Source organism: Patella vulgata, chromosome 4, assembly GCF_932274485.2.
Source record: "Patella vulgata chromosome 4, xgPatVulg1.2, whole genome shotgun sequence".
Taxonomy (NCBI): domain Eukaryota; kingdom Metazoa; phylum Mollusca; class Gastropoda; family Patellidae; genus Patella; species Patella vulgata.
This window is the reverse complement of record NC_065882.2, coordinates 4,245,485-4,266,359: the sequence shown is the minus strand read 5'-3', so window position 1 is coordinate 4,266,359 and position 20,875 is coordinate 4,245,485. Positions and strand designations below refer to the sequence as shown.

Sequence of the window (20,875 nt, the reverse complement as noted above, 5' to 3'; positions counted from 1 at the left end):
TCACTATAATAGTTAAAGAACGAAACATACACCCACAAAAGTTAAATCGTCCGGGCAGTCAACTAGAGTTGTCGCATATTTTTACGTAATGAAACATTTATAATACACTAAAATCTGATTAAGAGCAACAACTCATGAAGTAATTATCAGAAAACCATTAGAATTTGTTTGTTTTTATAAAGTTCTGCAACATGCTAACGTTTTGTATACAAAACTTTTAATATCATGGATTTAGCTGTTCAAGACATAAAAATTCATTGAAAATCAATATACTTGTTCGTCTCAAGATCTTAAACTCTGTGTATCAATCTGAAGTCAATCGGATGATAACTTTAGCCTTTAGAGCGTCACAAAGTGATCAAGGGCCATAACTTTGGCAGTAATTATCGGAAATCGTTGAAAATCAATAGGATTCTTCGTCTCATGACCTTAAACACTGTGTATAAATTTAAAGTCAATCAGATATTAACTTTGGCCTCTAGAGCATCCACAAGATTTTTCAAAGTGATCAAGGGCCATAACTCTGGCAGTAATTATCGTAAATTGCTGAAAATCAATAGGCTTCTTCGTCTCATGACCTTAAACACTGTGTATAAGTTTGAATTCAATCAGATATTAACTTTGGCCTCTAGAGTGTCCACAAGATTTTTCAAAGTGATCAAGGGCCATAACTCTGGCAGTAATTATCAGAAATCGCTGAAAATCAACAGGCTTCTTCGTCTCATGACCTTAAACACTGTGTATAAATTTAAAGTCAATCGGATATTAACCTAGGCCTCTAGAGCGTCCACAAGATTTTTCAAAGTGATCAAGGGCCATAACTCTGGCAGTAATTATCGGAAATCGCTGAAAATCAATAGGCTTTTTTCGTCTCATGACCTTAAACACTGTGTATAAATTTAAAGTCAATCAGATATTAACTTTGGCCTCTAGAGCGTCCACAAGCAATTGTGGACGGACGGACCGATGGACGGACGGGGGCGACGATTTCAATGTGGGCGTATAAAAACTAGATAATGTAAAGGGAAGTTGATGAAAATTTCATTCCAATTGATCCACTATGAACCGAGAATTAAGCGATTAAAATAAAGAAGTACGCAGCTATTGTCAAGATACTGAAATCAAAACATGTTCAAGCTTCCAAGCAAAGAGAATACTAACACAAAGTAGAATAACAAAATAAGAAAATGACTATGTAATATATAAGAACAGCAAAATAAGAAAAAAATAATGTAAAATTAATATATATCCGAATACAAAATGATATTTCCAAACTACTTTAATTAATAAACTATTTCAAAAATACAAAATAAATATACACATGTAACAAAAGATAGGTTGCCAGGCAACGATTCATACGCCCACAACAGCTATATCGTCCGGGCAGTCAATAAGAGTTGTCGCATATTTTTACTTTTTTTGGTAATGAAACATTTATAATACATTAAAATCTGATTAAGTAATTATCAGAAAACCATTAGAATTTGTTTGGTTTTTATAAAGTTCTGCCCCATGCTAACGTTTAGTATACGAAACTTTTAACATCATGGATTTAGCTGTTCAAGTCATAAAGATTCATTGAAAATCAATAAACTTGTTCGTCTCAAGACCTTTAACACTCTGTATAAATTTGAAATCAATCGGATATTAACTTTAGCCTCTAGATCGTCCACAAGATTTTTCAAAGTGATCAAGGGCCATAACTCTGGCAAAAATTTATCGGAAATCACTGAAAATCAATAGGATTCTTCGTCTCATAACCTTAAACACTGTGTATAAATTTAAAGTCAATCGGATATTAACTTTACCCTCTAGAGGGTCCACAATATTTTTCGAAGTGATCAAGGGCCATAACTCTAGCTGTAATTATCTGAAATTGCTGAAAATCAATAGGATTCTTCGTCTCATGACCTTAAACACTGTGTATAAATTTAAAGTCAATCGGATATTAACTTTACCCTCTAGAGCGTCCACAAGATCTTTTGAAGTGGTCAAGGGCCATAACTCTAGCTGTAATTATCGGAAATCGCTGAAAATCAATAGGCTTCTTCGTTTCATGACCTTAAACACTGTGTATAAATTTAAAGTCAATCGGATATTAACTTAGGCCTCTAGAGCATCCACAAGATTTTTTGAAGTGATCAAGGGCCATAACTCTGGCAGTAATTATTGAAAATCATTGAAAATCAATAGGCTTCTTCGTTTCATGACCTTTAACACTGTGTATAAATTTAAAGTCAATCAGATATTAACTTTTGCCTCTAGAGCGTCCATAAGATTTTTTGAAGTGATCAAGGGCCATAACTCTGGCAGTAATTATCAGAAATCACTGAAAATCAATAGGCTTCTTCATCTCATGACCTTAAACACTGTGTATGAATTTAAAGTCAATCGGATATTAACTTTAGCCTCTAGAGCGTCCACAAGACTTTTTGAAGTGATCAAGGGCCATAACTCTGGTAGTTATCAGAAATCGCTGAAAATCAATAGGCTTCTTCGCCTCATGACCTTATACACTGTGTATAAATTTCAAGTCAATCGGATATTAACTTTAGCCTCTACAGCGTCCACAAGATTTTTTGAAGTGATCAAGGGCCATAACTCTGGCAGTAATTATCGGAAATCGCTGAAAATCAATAGGCTTCTTCGTCTCACGGCTTTAAACATTGTATATAAATTTAAAGTCAATCAGGTATTAACTTTAGCGTCTAGAGCGTCCACAAGCAATTGTGGACGCCGGACTGACGGACGGACGGACCGAGGGACGGACGGGGGCGACGACAATATACGACCACATTTCAATGTGGGCGTATAAAAACACTACTAAACCAATATAATAATACGTTTTCTTAAATCGGGTAAAAATTATGACTTCTATAGGGTCCACAAGCTAAAAACGTGATTTTTCGTACAATCAGGAAGTTACTGTCCGATATGCACGAATATCGAAAGGAACTGAGATCTTTGGGTTATAAACTTACATTTCAAGTTTCAACAAAATCGGATAAAAATTGTGACCCCTATAGGGTCCACAACCTTGATATAGCATATTCTTACGCTATTTGGGAACGAATGGCGGCCATTTTGTCTGTCAATTTTGGGCCGATTTTCACGAAATTCAAACTCAGTCATCCTTAAGGTGTAACGGTGATATAATAGAACGTTTTTTTAAATCGGATAAAAATTATGACTTCTATAGGGTCCACAAGCTAAAAACGTGATTTTTCGTACAATCAGGGGCCATAATTCAGGAAGTTACGGTCCGATATGCACGAATATCGAAAGGAACCGAGATCTTTGGGTTATAAACTTACATTTCAAGTTTCAACAAAATCGGATAAAAATTGTGACCTCTATAGGGTCCACAACCTTGATATACCATATTTTTACGCTATTTGAGAACGAACGGCGGCCATTTTGTCTGTCAATTTTGGGGCGATTTTCACAAAATTCAAACTCAACTGTCCTTAGGGTGGAACGGTAATATAATAATACGTTTTTTTAAATCGGATAAAAATTATGACCTCTAATGGGTCCACAAGCTAAAATCATGATTTTTCGTACAATCAGGGGACATAATTCAGAAAGTTACGGTCCGATATGGGCAAATATCGAAAGGAACCGAGATCTTTGGGCTATAAACTTATATTTCAAGTTTCAACAAAATCGGATAAAAATTGTGACCTCTATAGGGTCCACAACCTTGATATACCATATTTTTTACGCTATTTGAGAATGAACGGCGGCCAATTTCGTCTGTCAATTTTGGGTCGATTTTCATGAAATTCAAACTCAGTCGTCCTTAGTGTGTATTGGTGATATAATAATACGTTTTTTTAAATCGGATAAAAATTATGACCTCTATAGGGTCCACAAGCTAAAAACGTGATTTTTCGTACAATCAGGGGCCATAATTCAGGAAATTACAGTCCGATATGCGCGAATATCTTTGGATTATAGACTTACATTTCAAGTTTCAACAAAATCGGATAAAAATTGTGACCTCTATAGGGTCCACAAGCTAAAAACGTGATTTTTCGTACAAACAGGGGCCATAATCCATGAAGTTTCGATCCGATACATGCCAATATCGAAAGCAGCCGAGATCTTTTGGGGATAAACCTATATTTCAAGTTTCGTCGAAATCGGATAAGAATTGTGACCTGTAGAGAGTCCACAAACAATTGTGGACGGACATCCGGACGGACAGGGGCGACGGCATAATACGTCCACATGAAAATGTGGGCGTATAAAAAAGCAGTATTTCAAAATGAAAGAAAATGACGAAAAAAATTAACAAACTATAACCAAAAATAGAAGAAAATAATGGAAAATTAATATATATCAGAATACAAAATGATATTTCCAAAATAATTAATAAACTATTTCAAAAATACAAAATATAACAAAAAACACTACAGTATTTCAAAATGAAAGAAAATGACAATAAATTATCAAACTATAACCAAAAATATGAATAAATAAACATATTTCAAAAACAGGAATATAATATACAAAGATAGGTTGCCAGGCAACAAAACATACGTCCATAGCAGTAAATCGTCCAGGGTTGTCACATAATTATTCTTTTGTATGTAATTAGGGGAATTTAATAGACAATTTCATACAGATGACATTATAATTTTCGTCGTTTGAGGGTTCACAAGTTTCTAAAAACTAAAACAAGGGCATAACTCTGGAAGTAATCTACAGAAATTGTTTAAATTCAAGAGGCTTTTTCGTTTTACTAATTCAAATAATGCATATAAATTTCATACAGATCGGATGATAACTTTTGTCGTTCGAATGTTCACAAAGTTCAACCAAGTAAATCAAGGGCCATAACTGCCCATAACTCAAGCGTTCACAAGATTCAACAAGTTAAACAAGGGCCATTACTCGAGCTGTAATTAACGGAAATTGCTGAAATTCAATAGGCTTCTTTGTTTTACTAATTTAAATGATGAGTATAAATTTCATACAGATCGGTTGATAACTTTTGTCGTTAGAGCGTTCACAAGGTGCAACAAAGTGAAACAAGGGCCATAACTCCAGAAGAAACTAAGGGAAGTTATTGAAATAAAATAGCCTTCTTCATCTCACTAATTCAAACAACATATATCAATTTCAAAACAATCAGATGATAAATGTAGTCTGTAGAGTGTTCACAAGAAATTGTGGACGATGAACAGGCGGACCGACGGCAATATACGACCACATTTCCATGTGGGCGTATAAAAACACATCTCAAACTGATGGTAATTCTCAGTTACTTCCCCTTGTCAGTGGTGCTGGATAGAGGGCCTGATAAGGATATCTGTCTAATCGTTCAGATGGGACGCAAAACAGAGGTTCTGTGGTATCAAGATGAAGCATCCACATTCTAAATACATGTTGATTTTAATAATGAAAATAAATTTCAACCAAATTGGATAGAATTCTTTGAACATATGGATGGAGTACAGCAGAGTGACAACAATATATGACCACATTTGGAGCAATTACAAAATTGTAATGGCAAGAGCATTAACTCTCTCAATAACCAGTGCAAATCTCAATAACACAAAAAGTTTGATTTATTGGGATACAACAATTGGGATGGATGGACATACATAGGCAACATTATACAATATATATATTACATCCCACTTCTACTCGTTGCCACTGGCAACCTTTGATAAAACTGTCCTGTTTATTTGCAACACATGCCTAAAAGTATTCGTGTATCAGAAATGTACAGAAAGAGTACTGTCCATTTCTGATACACGGACCGTTAGCAGACATTTAGTCCAACCCAGTTCGCAATTGATAAGGCTGTCTCTATACAGTGTACATGAAACAACTAGTCAAAATCATAGTAACAAAACAAAATGGGAGGAACTACATGGCAGTTCAAAAACATATACAATGACATTAAATTAACATAACAACATATTACAAAAATCAATTATTATACATATCAATTGGCATCTATTTCATAATTTGGTTTGATTTATATTAATATGCAAAATATATAAATTAGAATATTGAATAATTATTTTAATTAATTGTGATGATAGAAGGCGCAGTTCTCTTGCTGGACACTTCACAGGCATTGAAAATAAGCAGGATGAAAAAAAACGCCTAGAAAGTCATAAACTTTATTACAAATAAATTTCAACGGAAGAACCATCCGCCGATGCATACTTTCACGTTTTGCATTTCCTTTACACTACATTTAATAATATCGCAGTCCTCTACGCCATAGACAAGTTGTTTTGACGATGTGGTCTAACAAACACGCGATTGTTTTACGCTCAGAGTATCATAGCAAGACGCACGTGTAAATACTACTCAGGTCGTCTCTACACTGCGAAATCATTCTACCATGAAATGTAACGTGAGGCTCAGAAAGGGATAAATAATGAAAGAGCAGAAAGTATTTGTCACTTTTCGGTTGAAACGACTCGATAATAAATACTATTTTTCACATTTTGCTTCACAATACTCGATAGAAATGTGATGTAAGTAACTTATTAGCACCTTTCCTCGGTGTATCGGTGAATATCAGGACAGTTTTGGTCGGGAGACGCCTCGGCTGGACCCTCGACCAAAACTGTCCTGATATTCACTGATACACCTCGGAAAGTGTGCTAATAACTACTACTTATCAATATTTTTTCATGTAAAAAAAATTATATATCAAATTTATGGAATATATCTATCTCCCAAAACATATTCACATATTAAAGATACATTATGGGAGATTCGATAACGAGTTGGCAGTAAAGATACATTATGGGAGATTGGATAACGAGTTGGCAGTTCTCACTATAATAGTTAAAATCTAGATAATGTAAAGGCAATTTGCTGAAAATTTCATTCAAATTGATCCACTATAAACCGAGAACTAAGCTATTGAAATTTCTGCCTAGCCTCGGTCATTATTACTAAAGTCAGTATGATAAACAGCATAGTCTTGATTATCCATTTAATCTTTAAATCTTGCATAATGTATGTTTAATCAAATCAAAACTCATATTTTATCGATATATCAAAACTAATGGCAAAACACTAGTAATGTAGAGAAGACCTGCTATAGACAGACTATAACAATAGTAGAATGAACAAAACATATTTGCTTTAAAATATTAAAACTTACAAATATATATTTCTAAAATGTAAAATTACATCAAAATGTAAATGCTCTTTGTTCTTTCGGAATTTAGATTTTACGCTATTCTCTGCTTCTTAGCACCCCGCGAATCATCTGAAAAATTAAAGATTATCAAAATTCAAAACTCTAGATATATTTATAGCACATATTAAACTCTGATAGTTTCAACAAACCACTCTGTTGCTTTATCAATATTACACCGACCAACAGCTTTGTTGTCTCTTATTTCGCCCTCATTACTAGTCAAACTAGGCCGACAGCAAGTTGAAAATCATGAAAAACAAGCCAACAGTGAGGCTGATGTCCCCCGCCAAAATCCCAAAATAAATAGATGACACATATTAATTAATCGCACATTTATTTTTTTCAAAAGTATCGAGCAATTAAACTATATACTATGTTTCATCACTCTCTATCAGATAGAATCAAGGTTATCTTGTCCCAAAGCATCAACCAATGAAATTACTTAGCTATGCTTAGCTTTAGCTCGAAATGTTAATCATTGAACTCAGTCAAAACATTCACCTAATGAACATCTACATCCAAGTTTAAACATTCTACCTCAATCAAAAGCAGAGTTGTTATGTGCCAAAGTCTTGACCAATCAACTTGCTTGTTGCTCCTTAGCCTAAGCAGAAAATTCTTATCATGGAACGAAGTCAAGGTAATGACATAATGAATCTATACTCAGAGTTTCATCACTCTCACTTAATTTAAACTAAAGTCATTGTGCCCCAAAGAATCAACCAATCAGATTATTTATCTCTGCTTACCCTGAGCAGAAAATGTTAATTATCGAATTTATTCGAGGTATTGGTGTAATGAAACTATACACCAAGTTTCATCACTCTCACTTAATTAGAACTAAAGTTATCGTGTCCCAAAGCATCAACCAATCTAATTGCTTATCTCTGCTTACTCTAAGCAGGAAATGCTCATCTTCGAAATCCATCAAGGCATTGACCTAATAAACACCTACACCAAGTTTGAACACTCTAGTTCAATTAGAAAGAGAGTTATTGTGTCCCAAACAGTGTGAAGTACAGACAAAAAGACAGACAGACAGACAGACAGACGGACGAACCCATTTTAATAATCCCCTGCTTTCTTCAAAAGGTGGGGGACAAAGATTGGCATGTAGAGTGTTTACAGGGTTTTGTCAATAGTGGAAATAACATAGGTCATTTTGTAACTAATATTAATAGATGGTATTTTTCATTCATGTGGCCCCTACGCGCAAGCGAATTATTGAAATAAAAAAAATAAACCATATGTTAGTCCCGAAATGACCTAGTTTGTGTCGAGTGGACGTTAAACCCCATTCCTCTCTCTCTCATTCATGTGCACAACTTCACATGCAGATCTCATTTTTATGGAATATATTATAACCAATTGTATGCATCCCTAGAGGATGACCCGGTGCTGCACGGGTTGAAACCAGTATATCATAACTCTGAAACCAGAAGCGGTAAGCCAACGCCACCTAGCTACCCTTATGCACCAAATTTCAGCGTCGGGACAGTCCTAGTGTAGTCGCTAACCCTGAACAGATAAACAGATAACCGACAGTCACAGATATTAGTATAAATAGAATCTATTTCTCAATTGTTTCAAATCTCAGTTAAAATCTATGAGGTAACAGGGGTCTGTTTCACGCAATTCTAACTAAGACAAAATCCAAATTTCAGTAATTTGATTGGATAATATTAGATTGATTTTAGTGCTTAGCCAATCAAAATTAAAGTATCTACTAAAATTTGGATTTTATCTTTAGTTAAAGATACATTATGGGAGATTAGATAACAAGTTGGCAGTTCTCACTATAATAGTTAAAAACTAGATAATATTAAGGCAATTTGCTGAAAATTTCAGTCAAATTGATCCACTATGAACCGAGAAAAAAGCCATCATTACTAAAGTTCGTACAACAAAAATCATAGTCCCGATTATCCATTTAATCGTTAAATCGAGAAAGAAAGTTATGCAGCAAATCAGATCATAATCCAACAATTATCGCAGGCTAGCGTTGACATCGAGAGTTGATTATGGTCTGGATACGTTAATTATTAGTTTATATAACATTTCAGGCCTAAAGAAAGACCTGCAATCGGCAGATTTAGCTCTTGCATAATGCATGTTTAAGATTTTGAGAAATAGGACCCAGATGTACTTACTGGAATTGATTATTTCAGATGCCCCATTCACGATCTTTCTTGCTATCTCACAGCCTTTTTGAGAATGATTTTTGTTGTATACATCATTTGGAATTTGAGGGTAACTAAGTGTGTCTGGATATCGCATACGAGTATGATCACCAATCATATTTTGTAGTTCTAATGCAAGTGTTTTTAAGTTATCATACGGTAATTCACGAGCAACTAGATACAGATTGTGAGCATGTGTTACGTTATTTCCATCTATGGTATACCAAACAGCTTTCAGAGCTTTCTCAGCAGCCTATAAATCATAAATTGTACATACATATTCTAAAACAATTTTATAATAACATAACAACGGTGAAGTGTCAAAAGGTAGTATCTCGGGGAATTAGTCAAATACACTTTTTTGCATTTTTAAAATCTCCCAATTAATATGCACATTTCTGTCTAAGCTGTGTATCTCTGCGCCAATTAGAACTGTTCTGGGTATCATGTGTCCAAATAATGTATCTTGATTTGTGGAAATTTTGAAATGCAAAAGGTTCTATTTCTTAATCTTTAGAAATTTTTAGATACACCCTTTTGACACTTCGCCGACGATAAACAATAACGCAGCTCACTCTTGTAATAGTTTGAACCTGTCATAGTAAACAAAACAAGATGACTAGTCATCAACATCCCGTGCCCTTGCACTTGTTTGGAAGAAATAAGGAAAAATAACTTGTTTATGCTATTGGTAATCAATATAAAAATGTATCAGATTTCGCAAACAGTGTCACTGGTCCTAATATTGTGGCCCTGTTTAGTAGATATTGCTCTCTATTTCTGAAAACTAATGACTGATTGCTATTTACTAGAAGATTTGCGATAATTTATGACATTAAGCTCTGGTTTTAAAAATTAGACATGACTACATAGAAAATAGAGATATTTTGCAAGTGGAGGGAACTGGAGCTTTAGACAAATCTCATATTAAGACACATGGAATATCAATTCACAGAATTTCATACTCTGATCACAGTAGCTCAGCAAGGCAGGGTCGCTACTCCCTGTAAGGTTTGCACAACAACCTTTGCCTACCTCAATCAGCTGATGTATGTTAAACAATAAACGTATACATCAGGAAATAAAATACTATAATAGGTTAATGTTTGTACAAAGTTTCAAAAAGATTTCTTGAACAGATAATAAAATATGCTCCAGAAACAAAATCAGGACGGAAGGCTGGATTTCAGAAAATAAAATAATGGGTAAAATTATTTTAAAGGTATCTTGAACAGTCAAATGTGTTTCCATGGAAACACATAAAATTATCAAATCTGAGAAATTCAAATAAGTGCCATGAAGATATCTTGAACGATTTATGAGATATGCTCCGGAAACAAAATTGTACACCAAAAACTAAGTCAAATTTGTTTCCATGGAAACACACAAAATATCAATCCCAGAAATTCCTAAATAGCAAAAGACACAACTACTGTAATGGGTAGATGTCTGTACAAAGTTTCAAAAAGATATCTTGAATGGTTTATGAGATATGCTCCGGAAACAAAATTGTACATCAAAAACTAAGTCAAATTTGTTTCCATGGAAACACACAAAATATCAATCCCAGAAATTCCTAAATAGCAAAAGACACAACTACTGTAATGGGTAGATGTCTGTACAAAGTTTCAAAAAGATATCTTGAATGGTTTATGAGATATGCTACGGAAACAAAATTGTACATCAAAAACTAAGTCAAATTTGTTTCCATGGAAACACACAAAATATCAATCCCAGAAATTCCTAAACAGCAAAAGACACAACTACTGTAATGGGTAGATGTCTGTACAAAGTTTCAAAAAGATATCTTGAATGGTTTATGAGATATGCTCCGGAAACAAAATTGTACATCAAAAACTAAGTCAAATTTGTTTCCATGGAAACACAAAAAATATTAATCCCAGAAATCCTAAATAGCAAAAGGCACAACTACTGTAATAGGTTGATGCGTGTGCAAAGTTTCAGAAAGATATCTTGGTCGGTTTATGAGATATGCTCCGGAAACAAAATTGTACACCAAAAACTAAGTCAAATTTGTTTCTATGGAAACACACAATATATTAATTCCAGAAATTTCTAAATACCAAAAGGCACAACTACTGTAATAGGTTGATGTGTGTGCAAAGTTTCAGAAAGATATCTTGAATGGTTTATGAGATATGCTCCGGAAATGAAATTGGACGGACGGACCCCATTTCAATATCCCTCCCTAACTTCGTTTGGCGCGGGATAATAAACAGAAGTCACCATGTAAAATATTGTCAGCTACGTAAATTATTCAAATGAGAAGTGGCATCAGGTGTTCTACAAAGAGTTAGTGGGGGGTTGGATGGCTGAATGGTTAGCGTGTGCACGCTGTATCATTAAGTCTGTCATTGAGTCAACTGGCGTGGTTTCGATTCTCCGGTTGTACGTGACAAGGAGAAGGGTCGCCTGTCCAACCTCGTGGGTTTTCTCCGGTTCCTCCGGTTTCCTCCCACTGCTAAAGACCCCTACGCGCAAGAGAATTATTGAAATAAAATTAAACCATACGTTAGGCCCGAAATGACCTAGTTTGTGTCGAGTGGATGTTAAACCCCATTTCTCTCTCTCTCTCTCTCTCTCTCACATAGAGTTAGCATAACATACCTGTGAGAGAGAGAGGGGGGAAGGGGGCAAGAATTCAAGGAAAGGAAATGAAATGAAATGGAGTTTAACGTCCTTCTGTTCTGCTCCGAACTGGGCTAATGAAGACGGTATACGCCATACACTGTGCTATGAGGGAAATTTTGCCCGGACAGCGCACACTACGGCCTACTCTTATATCAAATTCAAACTGCCGAGGGATCTTTTACGTGCACGTCAATGTGTACACGGAAACTCAGCCCTCCGTCCTGTATCACTGGGAAAGTAACTTTAAGCTTACCTGCTGGCATTTGTAGCATACCCAATTATGAAAATCATCACCAATATTCTGTTGAAAAAGTTCAGCTGCTTTTAGATCACTTACAGCTTGTCTCAGCCATCGGACAGCATGATCCGGCATCGGTCTTGGTTCAGTCCGAGTCCAGGAATGGTGATGCCCACAACTTTCATCTGACCAGTAATGTTTAAAGTTTTTAGCATAGCTCCTTCCTCGTGAATACATGTTTTTATAGAAAGATCTATATGAATCATCATCTGAATTATAGTTTCTGGAACTTGAACTTGTGTGGCCATAATCAGTTTCATCAAGTTCATCTAACGAGAGACCATTGTTTAATCTCTTTACATACATGAATATCTTTTGGGTAATTTCAGTCGCCATTTTTTGATTATGTAGATTTTTATCAGGATGCCATAGCAATATCAGTCGTTTTAGGACTGCTTTTCTTTCTTTTTCTGGAAGTTTCCAAGCTTTTATTAAGGTCTTACGGATGCCCAGCAATATGGTTTCGATATCTTGACTAGATCCATCTAAATCATCTTCGTTCATTTTATCACTTAATTCCAATGTTCTAGATGTACTTTTTCGTGTTCGATGGAACTTGTAGATCTTGAAAAAGTAAACTTCTTTTAAATCGTCTTCACCAATATTTATGCTGAATGTAGCAAATTCCTCGTCTGTTTCTACTTTAACCTTTTTAACAATTTTGGCATATACATACATTGGTGAATATTCTACATAATCAGATTTTGTTTCTTCAAGATCAGGATCGTAAACTTCAAAACCAACATATTCACCTTCATAAAACTCACCAAAACCATTGTTCAACAGAAAGTGAAGATCTTTTGGAATCTCAGTACCTAGTTCAGGAAATATACTGGATGCTATTTCAGCATAATCAGAATGAATAATGTTTTTATCATTGAGGAATTCTGAAATTTTTGAGAGATTCATACTCCAAATGGCATTGAAAAGCATGATGTCTACACCACCGAGAACTCGATTCAGAAGAGCAATTAATGTTTTTGTGAGTTCATAGCCTTCTACATTGATTTCTTGATTGATGTATAAAATATAGTCTTTGGTGGATTTGTTTTGTTGGCTCAACTCTGACTCTACAAAGTATGCTGATTTTTTACATTCACTATTAGGTACCACCTTTCCTTCATAGACGAGTACCGTGGACAGGTTTTTATCTTCACATACCTTTATGTCTATAATGGTTTGGAGTTTATTTTTTATGGTTTCTTCATCATCAACTGGTATGTCAGCCTTATGTTGATAATGTTTCAGTAAACGCACTAAAGCATCACGCATTTCTTCACTTTTAAGCCTTTTACTCACTTCATTAGCAAGCTCACCAGATACTGCTCCTTGAATACAATCTTGATTTAGTCTTTCAGTTACAATTTTACTTAATCTCTTCATCTGGAATTTTTTTGGCCAGAAACGATGAATTCTGTTAGGATCAGGTATCTGCATTTCCAAACGTTTGTATCCAATAAAAAAGTCAATACAAAGCTGTTTAGTTCGGCTATAAATAGAATAGTCATCTATAAAGACAAGCTTCGTGGAATTTTTTAGCACATTTTGTTGATTTGGTAAAAACAATATCAGATTTTTCGACTCATCTTTTTGATCTGCATTCTTTTCCCATAGAATGTTCAATTGTTTGATGCATTTTTGAACAGCGACAGATTCATTGGGATCTAATTTCTCCCCATTACAGTTTTCTTCAATGCCACACAGAGCTTCAAGATATATGTCAGGAATGGCAGATTTTCTTACTCCAAGTGCCTCAAAGACATCAAAATATTTGCCATAATATATTGGTGCCTTAAATATGTGTCCATCGATAAGATCGTCTGGACTGATTTCTAGAATAACTGAGAAGCTGGAACAAGCAATTCATCATCAGGTAAAAATATAGTATGATAATCTTTAAGATTGTTAAGTTCCTCCCTAACTTCAGGTAACTTATCCTGTAGAAATTGATAATATGTTTCAAATAACTTCTTCTGGTCGTCTAAGCTAATTCTACTCGCAACTGATTTATCTGTCAGAGATGAACACACATTTTGCATATTTCTGATGAATGTGGTTGAATCCACATTTTGTGATATTCCTAACAGTTGGAACCAATTAACATAAAACTCGTCCCGTCTTGCTAAATCACAAATGTTTCTTTTCAGAACATTTTTCACCGACCAAATTAGATCAAAACGTTTGTAATCATATGAATCCTGGAATGCTATAAAATTTCTACAGCTGCCAAACTGTGAATTAATTTGTATTCTGTAGTCATCATCTGGTAAACTCTCTTGTTCAAGAAATTTGATGCTTTTTATTCTCGTGCAGATACTTTGTATGTTATTATCGTTTTTCTTTTTAAACAGATAATTGACAAGTACTAGTGATTGATTTTTTAATTTGTCCGTTACACCATTAGAAAGTGCTTCTTGGGCAATCGTTTCTGCAAAAAAGACAAAGTTATCTTCTGACACTTTATTTTTCAGTCCAGCGTGAATCAAGAATCGTCTCCATGTAGGGTCATTAAATGGTGGTGGTGGAAATTCAAGTAATTCATGCATCACATCAAATACTTCATTTTCCTTTTCATAGAAGGTTGAGGCTACTGTTTTTTCATTTCTGTATGAAATAAATTTGACTTGTGTTAGCATTTGAATTAATTTCTCTCTTTTGGGTTTAAAATCCCTTTCCATTTTGATCAACAGGTTGTCTTTAATGTACTGCAAATGACACAACTGGTCTTCATCACTAAAGCCATGAAAATACCTAAGAATATATGTTAAGTAGAGGTCTGCTGGTGAAGTATCTTCTATTCCAATGGTTTTAAATAGATCATCAAGCTTGCTGTGACGTTTTAGGATAATAACATTTGATACAGATGACCAGTCTTGAAAACCTTGTGAAGGTACTTGTGGGTAAGAATCCCTTAGTCTGATACATTTTTTCGGCATATTATTTAAGGTAATCAATTCACCATCATGTGTTTCATAAAGTTTTAATTCTTTTAATTTATTCTGGTAAGTCACCATTTTGTTTCTAAACTCATTAAAATATTGCAAAATGATTTCTGCTTCTTTGGTTTCTATTGATGCAAAGCAATTTGTGTTAGTGTATAATACTTCAAGGAGCCTTATTGGATGTTTCATATTCGCCACTATGTCACAGGCTCTGTACTCATGGTAGAGATCCAAGGCGAGATGGTGTAATTCTGGTAACCTTAAGTTTTTGAGAATCTTCGCTGTCTCCTTTAATACAGGCATTACATTCATATCACAGGGCGATAGATGTACATAGTCTATAACATTATCAGCTTGACTCAATGGATACAACTTAAACGTGTTACTCGCAGTTTTAACAGGAAGTATAGAAAAGGATTTAACTGGGTTCAAATGGTTTTCTAAAGATATTGATCCAAAGTTATCTGCTGATTTTTTTATATGATGGTTAAGAAAATTCCAGAGCATAACCAGCCATGGCTCACTTACAGGTTTTCCTCTCTTCCAAGATACCATTCTATCCTGACCAATAGAGAGATGTAAATCTGTTCCATTACACCAGTCCGCGAATTCTGCAATGCTCCATTCTTTAAGCGGTTTATATACTGAAACATAGTCTTCAAGAATGGGTAAAATATCTTGAGAAAGAAACCGGTCTGAATATTTCGGTAAAAGATCACAGAATTTTGATACAGTAACTACGCTGTCCTCACTAAAAACATCTAGTTGATGATTTTGTCGTAGTAAAAGTGGTGCCCCATACAAGAAGTCAATAGATTTGGAATCCTTATGGCTACTGTTTTGGGAGTATTCTTCCGTAATGACTTTCATCACAAACTCGAACACGATTTTCAAATTACCTACGCTTTTAAAAGAAGTTTGATTAACATCTCTTGGCAGTTCTCCTAAAATACATCCATTGGATTGCCCTTGATTTGTATGAGATTTTAGAAACTTCAATACCAACTCTGGACTAACAGTTTTAGCTCCTTTAATTTCTTGTCGAATCCAACCGGCAGATTTCAAAACTTTCATTCCCAGTGAGACCAAAATGTTCTCTAGATCTTCCAGTTGACGTGTAAGTTCAATTTCTTCATCAATTTTCGAGTGTGCTTTGTGGGAAGACAAAACTGTAGCATCTTGAGTTGTAGCATCTTGAATTGTGGCATATTGAGGTGTCTTCTTGGGTTTATAGTATTGATCAAGTGTGTTAAAACAACCAGCAAAGTCATCATCTATCTGAACTGGTACCCAGTTAATTTCAAACCAATTAGAAGTATCATCTAAAATAACAGGGAACAAGTTGAATCTACCGTTTGCTATTTTGTCATAAATGGATTTTACTAAATCTTTCCAATAATTGTCACTGGCATTGTTATTCTTCGGGAATAGAGATTCAAAGTGTCGGATCATTTGAAGTAAATCAATGGTCTCTGTACTGAATTGTCGAGCTGGCAAAGGATACAGTTTATACTCCTGTAGAGCAGATATGTAGGCTGGTACTACTAAAAATTTGCCAAGCTGAAAATTCCATAAATACTGAACTGAGTCCTCACTTTTCCACAAGTTTCTCCTAGACTCATGATCTAACGCAAATTGCCCATTTACATGAACAGGTAAACCTGTCTTCACTGGGAGAGGTAAAGTACAATAAGCTCTACCTGTAATTTTTGGTTTTGGAGACAAAAAAATAGCAACTCCACCTCTTGGTAGTTTTTGTAGCTGTCCATTCTCATAAGCATTCTGAAGTTTTTCAGGAAATGGAGAATTTGTGAGGAATCCAGCTTGCTTTACAATCAAATAATCTTCTTTCTTCTTCATGTTATCAGTTATTTGTAGTGTTATTGAAATTTCTTTTGGTGTTGTACTGAAAGCACCGTCTTTCTTCTGTTTAATTTTCATTGATATCTCTTTAAGGTAATGATTATAATCTTCCTGTTTGCTTACATCTTCACCAGACATTGTTGAAGCAACTTCATATTCAATTACCAATTCTTCTTCCCTAATTGAACCAATTTTTACTTTCTTTACGTTTTCTAAAAAGATCATACAGTCAAAAACTTGATCTTCTAGTAGTTTAACGACTTTTTCTATATCTTTTTCGTTAGTGTCTTCCCCTGAAATTTTGGATGATAATGCCATTTCTTTTGTGCGTAATGGTAAACGGAATAAAGTTCCCTGTGCCTTGTCCCTGGTTAACATTGGTAGATAACCTGTGTGAAAGTCAGCAAATGTTTCATGCAGATCTTTTGCATCTATCATCATCCCTGGCTTCTGTGGAGTTGCCATGGAAACATATTTGCAATGTGGATCAAAAATGCAGACAACCTCTCCTATTTTTCCACCTTTTGACCAAAATGATGGAGCGTCCGTTATATGATATACTACATTAAATCCTACTCCATACTGACCAGTCTTTAATATATCATCCCTCTTAGTTCCTATACCCAAATCTTGAATGCCTTTCAAATCCTGTTCTGTGAAATAGCTATCATTGTAAATGCATAAAGCAGGTCCCTGCATATCACTCCATTTCTCATTTGGTAAGGATTTTGCCGGAAGATTCCTGAAATCCTTTATGAAAATAACCTCTGTTGCACCAGCATCATCAGCATTTTGGAGAATTTCCTTTAAAATTGAGTCATCTCTTGGATAACCCTCAAGAATGCGATGAATACGACTGGTTAAATCCTCATGTTGTCCAAACTGAAAGAATTTATCAGATTTCGATAAGGAATTCACAGTCTGTTCACGTTTTGATTGAACTCCCATGGATCTTGCAACACGTTGCGTAAACTTCTCATGTAATGGCTTGATGTTTTTTGACCTGAATTGCAGCCAAGGAGTATCATCAAACCATAAGTCTTTGATTGGAGTTAATTTGTTTTCATCATCTGGTAGTTTAATCATTTGACTGTCAATTTTATTACCTGGTAGTAGTAGTTCTGGTAATGGCTCAGTTAAATGCACCATACATGTTATTTCAGCATCGGATAGCTCTTCACTACCTTTATCATTGACTATGCATACTAAAACTTCAAGTATTTTTGAGATGGTTAGTTTCTTTGTTACACCAATCAAACAGAAAAAGTCGGAATATTTCTTATATCTTGGGTTTATTGTATATAAATATGGAGAAAGATCAATGGGCAAGTTTAGCACAATCTCTTGTGGTCTCTTCATTGTGGTGTCTTGTAGAATAACTGCTGCATTTTTTAATTTCTCTTTAATGTAGGTATTGACTTCGTCATTTGTGTGTGATAAAATATAGTCATACATTTTCAACACAGACTTTTCTAACACCGGAAACATATGACTGAATGTTGAGTCTGATGTAATATAGTCATCTGATATCCGCAACAAATTACCAACAACTAATTGAACATCTGCTTCTTGTCTTACACCTAACCATTTCAAAACCTCAATTGAAACAGGGTTCCTATATTTGAAACTTTTTGTGTCAACAATTGGTAGTGTACATCCTACTAGTTTTGTTAATTCAGGCATGTATCCTTCGGTTGCAGAGATAAATTCACTATTATCTGTTTTCTTGCACCATGCATACATTTGACAAATAGAAAGTCGAGGTAAGAATCTTAAAGATGAAAGTTTTTCTCGAACATGATCTGGACAAACTTTAAATCTGTTAGATGTTTGGTCAACTCCTTTTCTGGTACAAGGTGATGATAAGTACCGAAGAAAATTGTTGCAAGTTTCTTAATGTGTTCATAATCTTCCGATTTTAATGCAACATCTATTCTTTCAGAAAGTAGTTTCCAGTCACTAAATTCATCCACCTGCATCCCTAGTGATTCTAGCGTTTCAAGAGATTGTAAACTATTGAAACTTTCTTCTGGAAAGCATTCTTCTGATTCAGAAAATAGTTCAGCCAGTTCTCCTTTTGGGTTTATGAGTTTGGATGGACGTGCTCGTTTACCATTTGGTTTTGTAGGAATACACTCATGGTTTGAAAAAAGTAACAATAAATCCTTGCTGCCATTATTAAGTCCATATAGAAGTAGTTTATCTAAATCTTCCTTCATCCAGTATCTATCTAATAAATGTGGAAAAACTATTTTGTCGTAGAACTCTTCTACTGAGATGACATACTCTTCTAAGAAGGGTCGGCATTCAGCATGCTCAAAATTCTCCCATATTGATGAAGGCAAGTCAATAAGATCAATTTGTCCTTTGTTCAAAGAATGTAAGAAGTTCTGCAAAGCTTTAAAAGCGATTGTTCCAACAGTGGTATCTTTCCTCAATTTTGGATCTAGAAAAACAGACTGTTTCAAAGAAGCAAGATGGAATTGTGGTGTTAAAAAAACATCATAATTTCCTTTACATATAGTTTGGTATACATGATGAGATAATATTTGATCATGCTTATGTGGAGAATTCATGGATGGCCAAATATTATAGTAATCTTGGGGTTCAGATCTTGTTTTCTGAGCTATTCTAGTGAGCATGTGTATATATGATTGACTACCGGCATCTTCTAAAAGCACTTTATTCCATTTATCTTCTGCATTGTCCAATTCATCTTCATTTCGCCATGCTAGTTCTCTTCTGCTCGACTGAACAGCAAACGATGCATTGACATGAACTGGTAACTCTGATAGAAGTGGTAAGGGAAGAAAACAAAAAAGATGTGACTCAGGGTAAAATCCATGAACATTTTGCCTATCTACTGACAAACTGTGGTTTTCCGATTGAATAGCTGTTGCAGCAACAGGAAGGAGTCCTTTAAAAGCTGGTTTCTTTGCTTCACTTAATGCTTTTCCTATCCCGTAACTCCAACTAATCAAAAATTCCTTGGAGTTTTCAACTGTGGTTGACAACTGAATTCGTATTTCTTCCATGATCTGCGGTTTTGGCCTTCCTGTGTCTTTTACCAATTCACTTTGCATATCCTTTAATTTTTTCAAAATAGTTGTTCCTGAATTATCAGAGAATTTGGAAACGGTCATAAGTTTTGTTGGAACATCTGAGCTTTCATCTAAATGGTACAATTCAACTTTAACAACTTTTTGAGTGAACATCAGCAAATTTCCAGCTCCTTCTTCAATTTTCTCTAAGAATTTCTCCATTTCTTCACTGGAATACGAAAAGTCCTTAATTTTACTTTTTCCAGCTTCAGATCTGTTACGGAGAGGAAACCGGAAAAGGGTTCCATCAAAGTTAACTTTACTCTTTGAGTCGCCAATTTTACAGTTAAAGACACCGTCGAATGGAACAAATTGACCTTTCATCTTCTTTCGTAATCGTTTATTGTAAGAATGGTTTAGGTTAAGTCGCAATCCACTCTTCCCAAGATGATTTTCGTGTGGATCGAACACTACATACGTTTCCCCAGAAATAAAACTAGGAACATCTGTTAGATTGTATACGGAATTGAAACCTAAGCCAAATCTACCAATTTTCAAACTGTCTTCCATTTTTGTAGCTCCAGCTAACTTGGTGATATTTTCAAAGTCATCTGAAGAAAATTGTGCATCATTATATGCCCAAAATGCAGGTCCTTGACATGGTACCATTCCTACATGAAATAGGAATGTTTGTGCATTATCTAGTGTTCGTTCATCAT

General features: G+C 34.9%; 2 protein-coding genes across 2 annotated transcripts; both read right to left on the bottom strand.

Annotated features, from left to right (window-relative positions):
* Positions 1 to 1,180: 1,180 nt before the first annotated feature.
* Positions 1,181 to 14,123, bottom strand: LOC130012361 (sacsin-like). The gene is made up of 3 exons (XM_056100132.1): positions 12,266 to 14,123; positions 9,331 to 9,613; positions 1,181 to 7,249 (listed from the first exon to the last, which is right to left on the bottom strand). The coding sequence occupies exons 1-3, from the start codon at positions 13,745 to 13,747 to the stop codon at positions 7,212 to 7,214; spliced, it is 1,803 nt and encodes a 600-aa protein (XP_055956107.1). The 5' UTR covers positions 13,748 to 14,123; the 3' UTR covers positions 1,181 to 7,211.
* Positions 14,124 to 14,140: 17 nt separating this feature from the next.
* On the bottom strand, positions 14,141 to 19,604 carry LOC130012360 (sacsin-like). Its single transcript, XM_056100131.1, has one exon. It carries the CDS (start codon positions 18,856 to 18,858, stop codon positions 14,143 to 14,145), a length of 4,716 nt encoding a protein of 1,571 aa, XP_055956106.1. The 5' UTR covers positions 18,859 to 19,604; the 3' UTR covers positions 14,141 to 14,142.
* Between the last annotated feature and the right edge of the window lie 1,271 nt (positions 19,605 to 20,875).

Bases quoted from the DNA above. Each gene is read 5' to 3' on its own strand.
- LOC130012361 (XM_056100132.1), bottom strand. From the start codon at position 13,747: ATGCAGATACCTGATCCTAACAGAATTCATCGTTTCTGGCCAAAAAAA. The intron at 9,614-12,265 runs GTAAGCTTAAAG...TATGATTTATAG, and splicing joins TATGCTACAAATGCCAGCAG to GCTGCTGAGAAAGCTCTGAA. The intron at 7,250-9,330 runs GTAAGTACATCT...TTAATTTTTCAG, and splicing joins ATCTGAAATAATCAATTCCA to ATGATTCGCGGGGTGCTAAG.
- LOC130012360 (XM_056100131.1), bottom strand. From the start codon at position 18,858: ATGTATGCATGGTGCAAGAAAACAGATAATAGTGAATTTATCTCTGCA.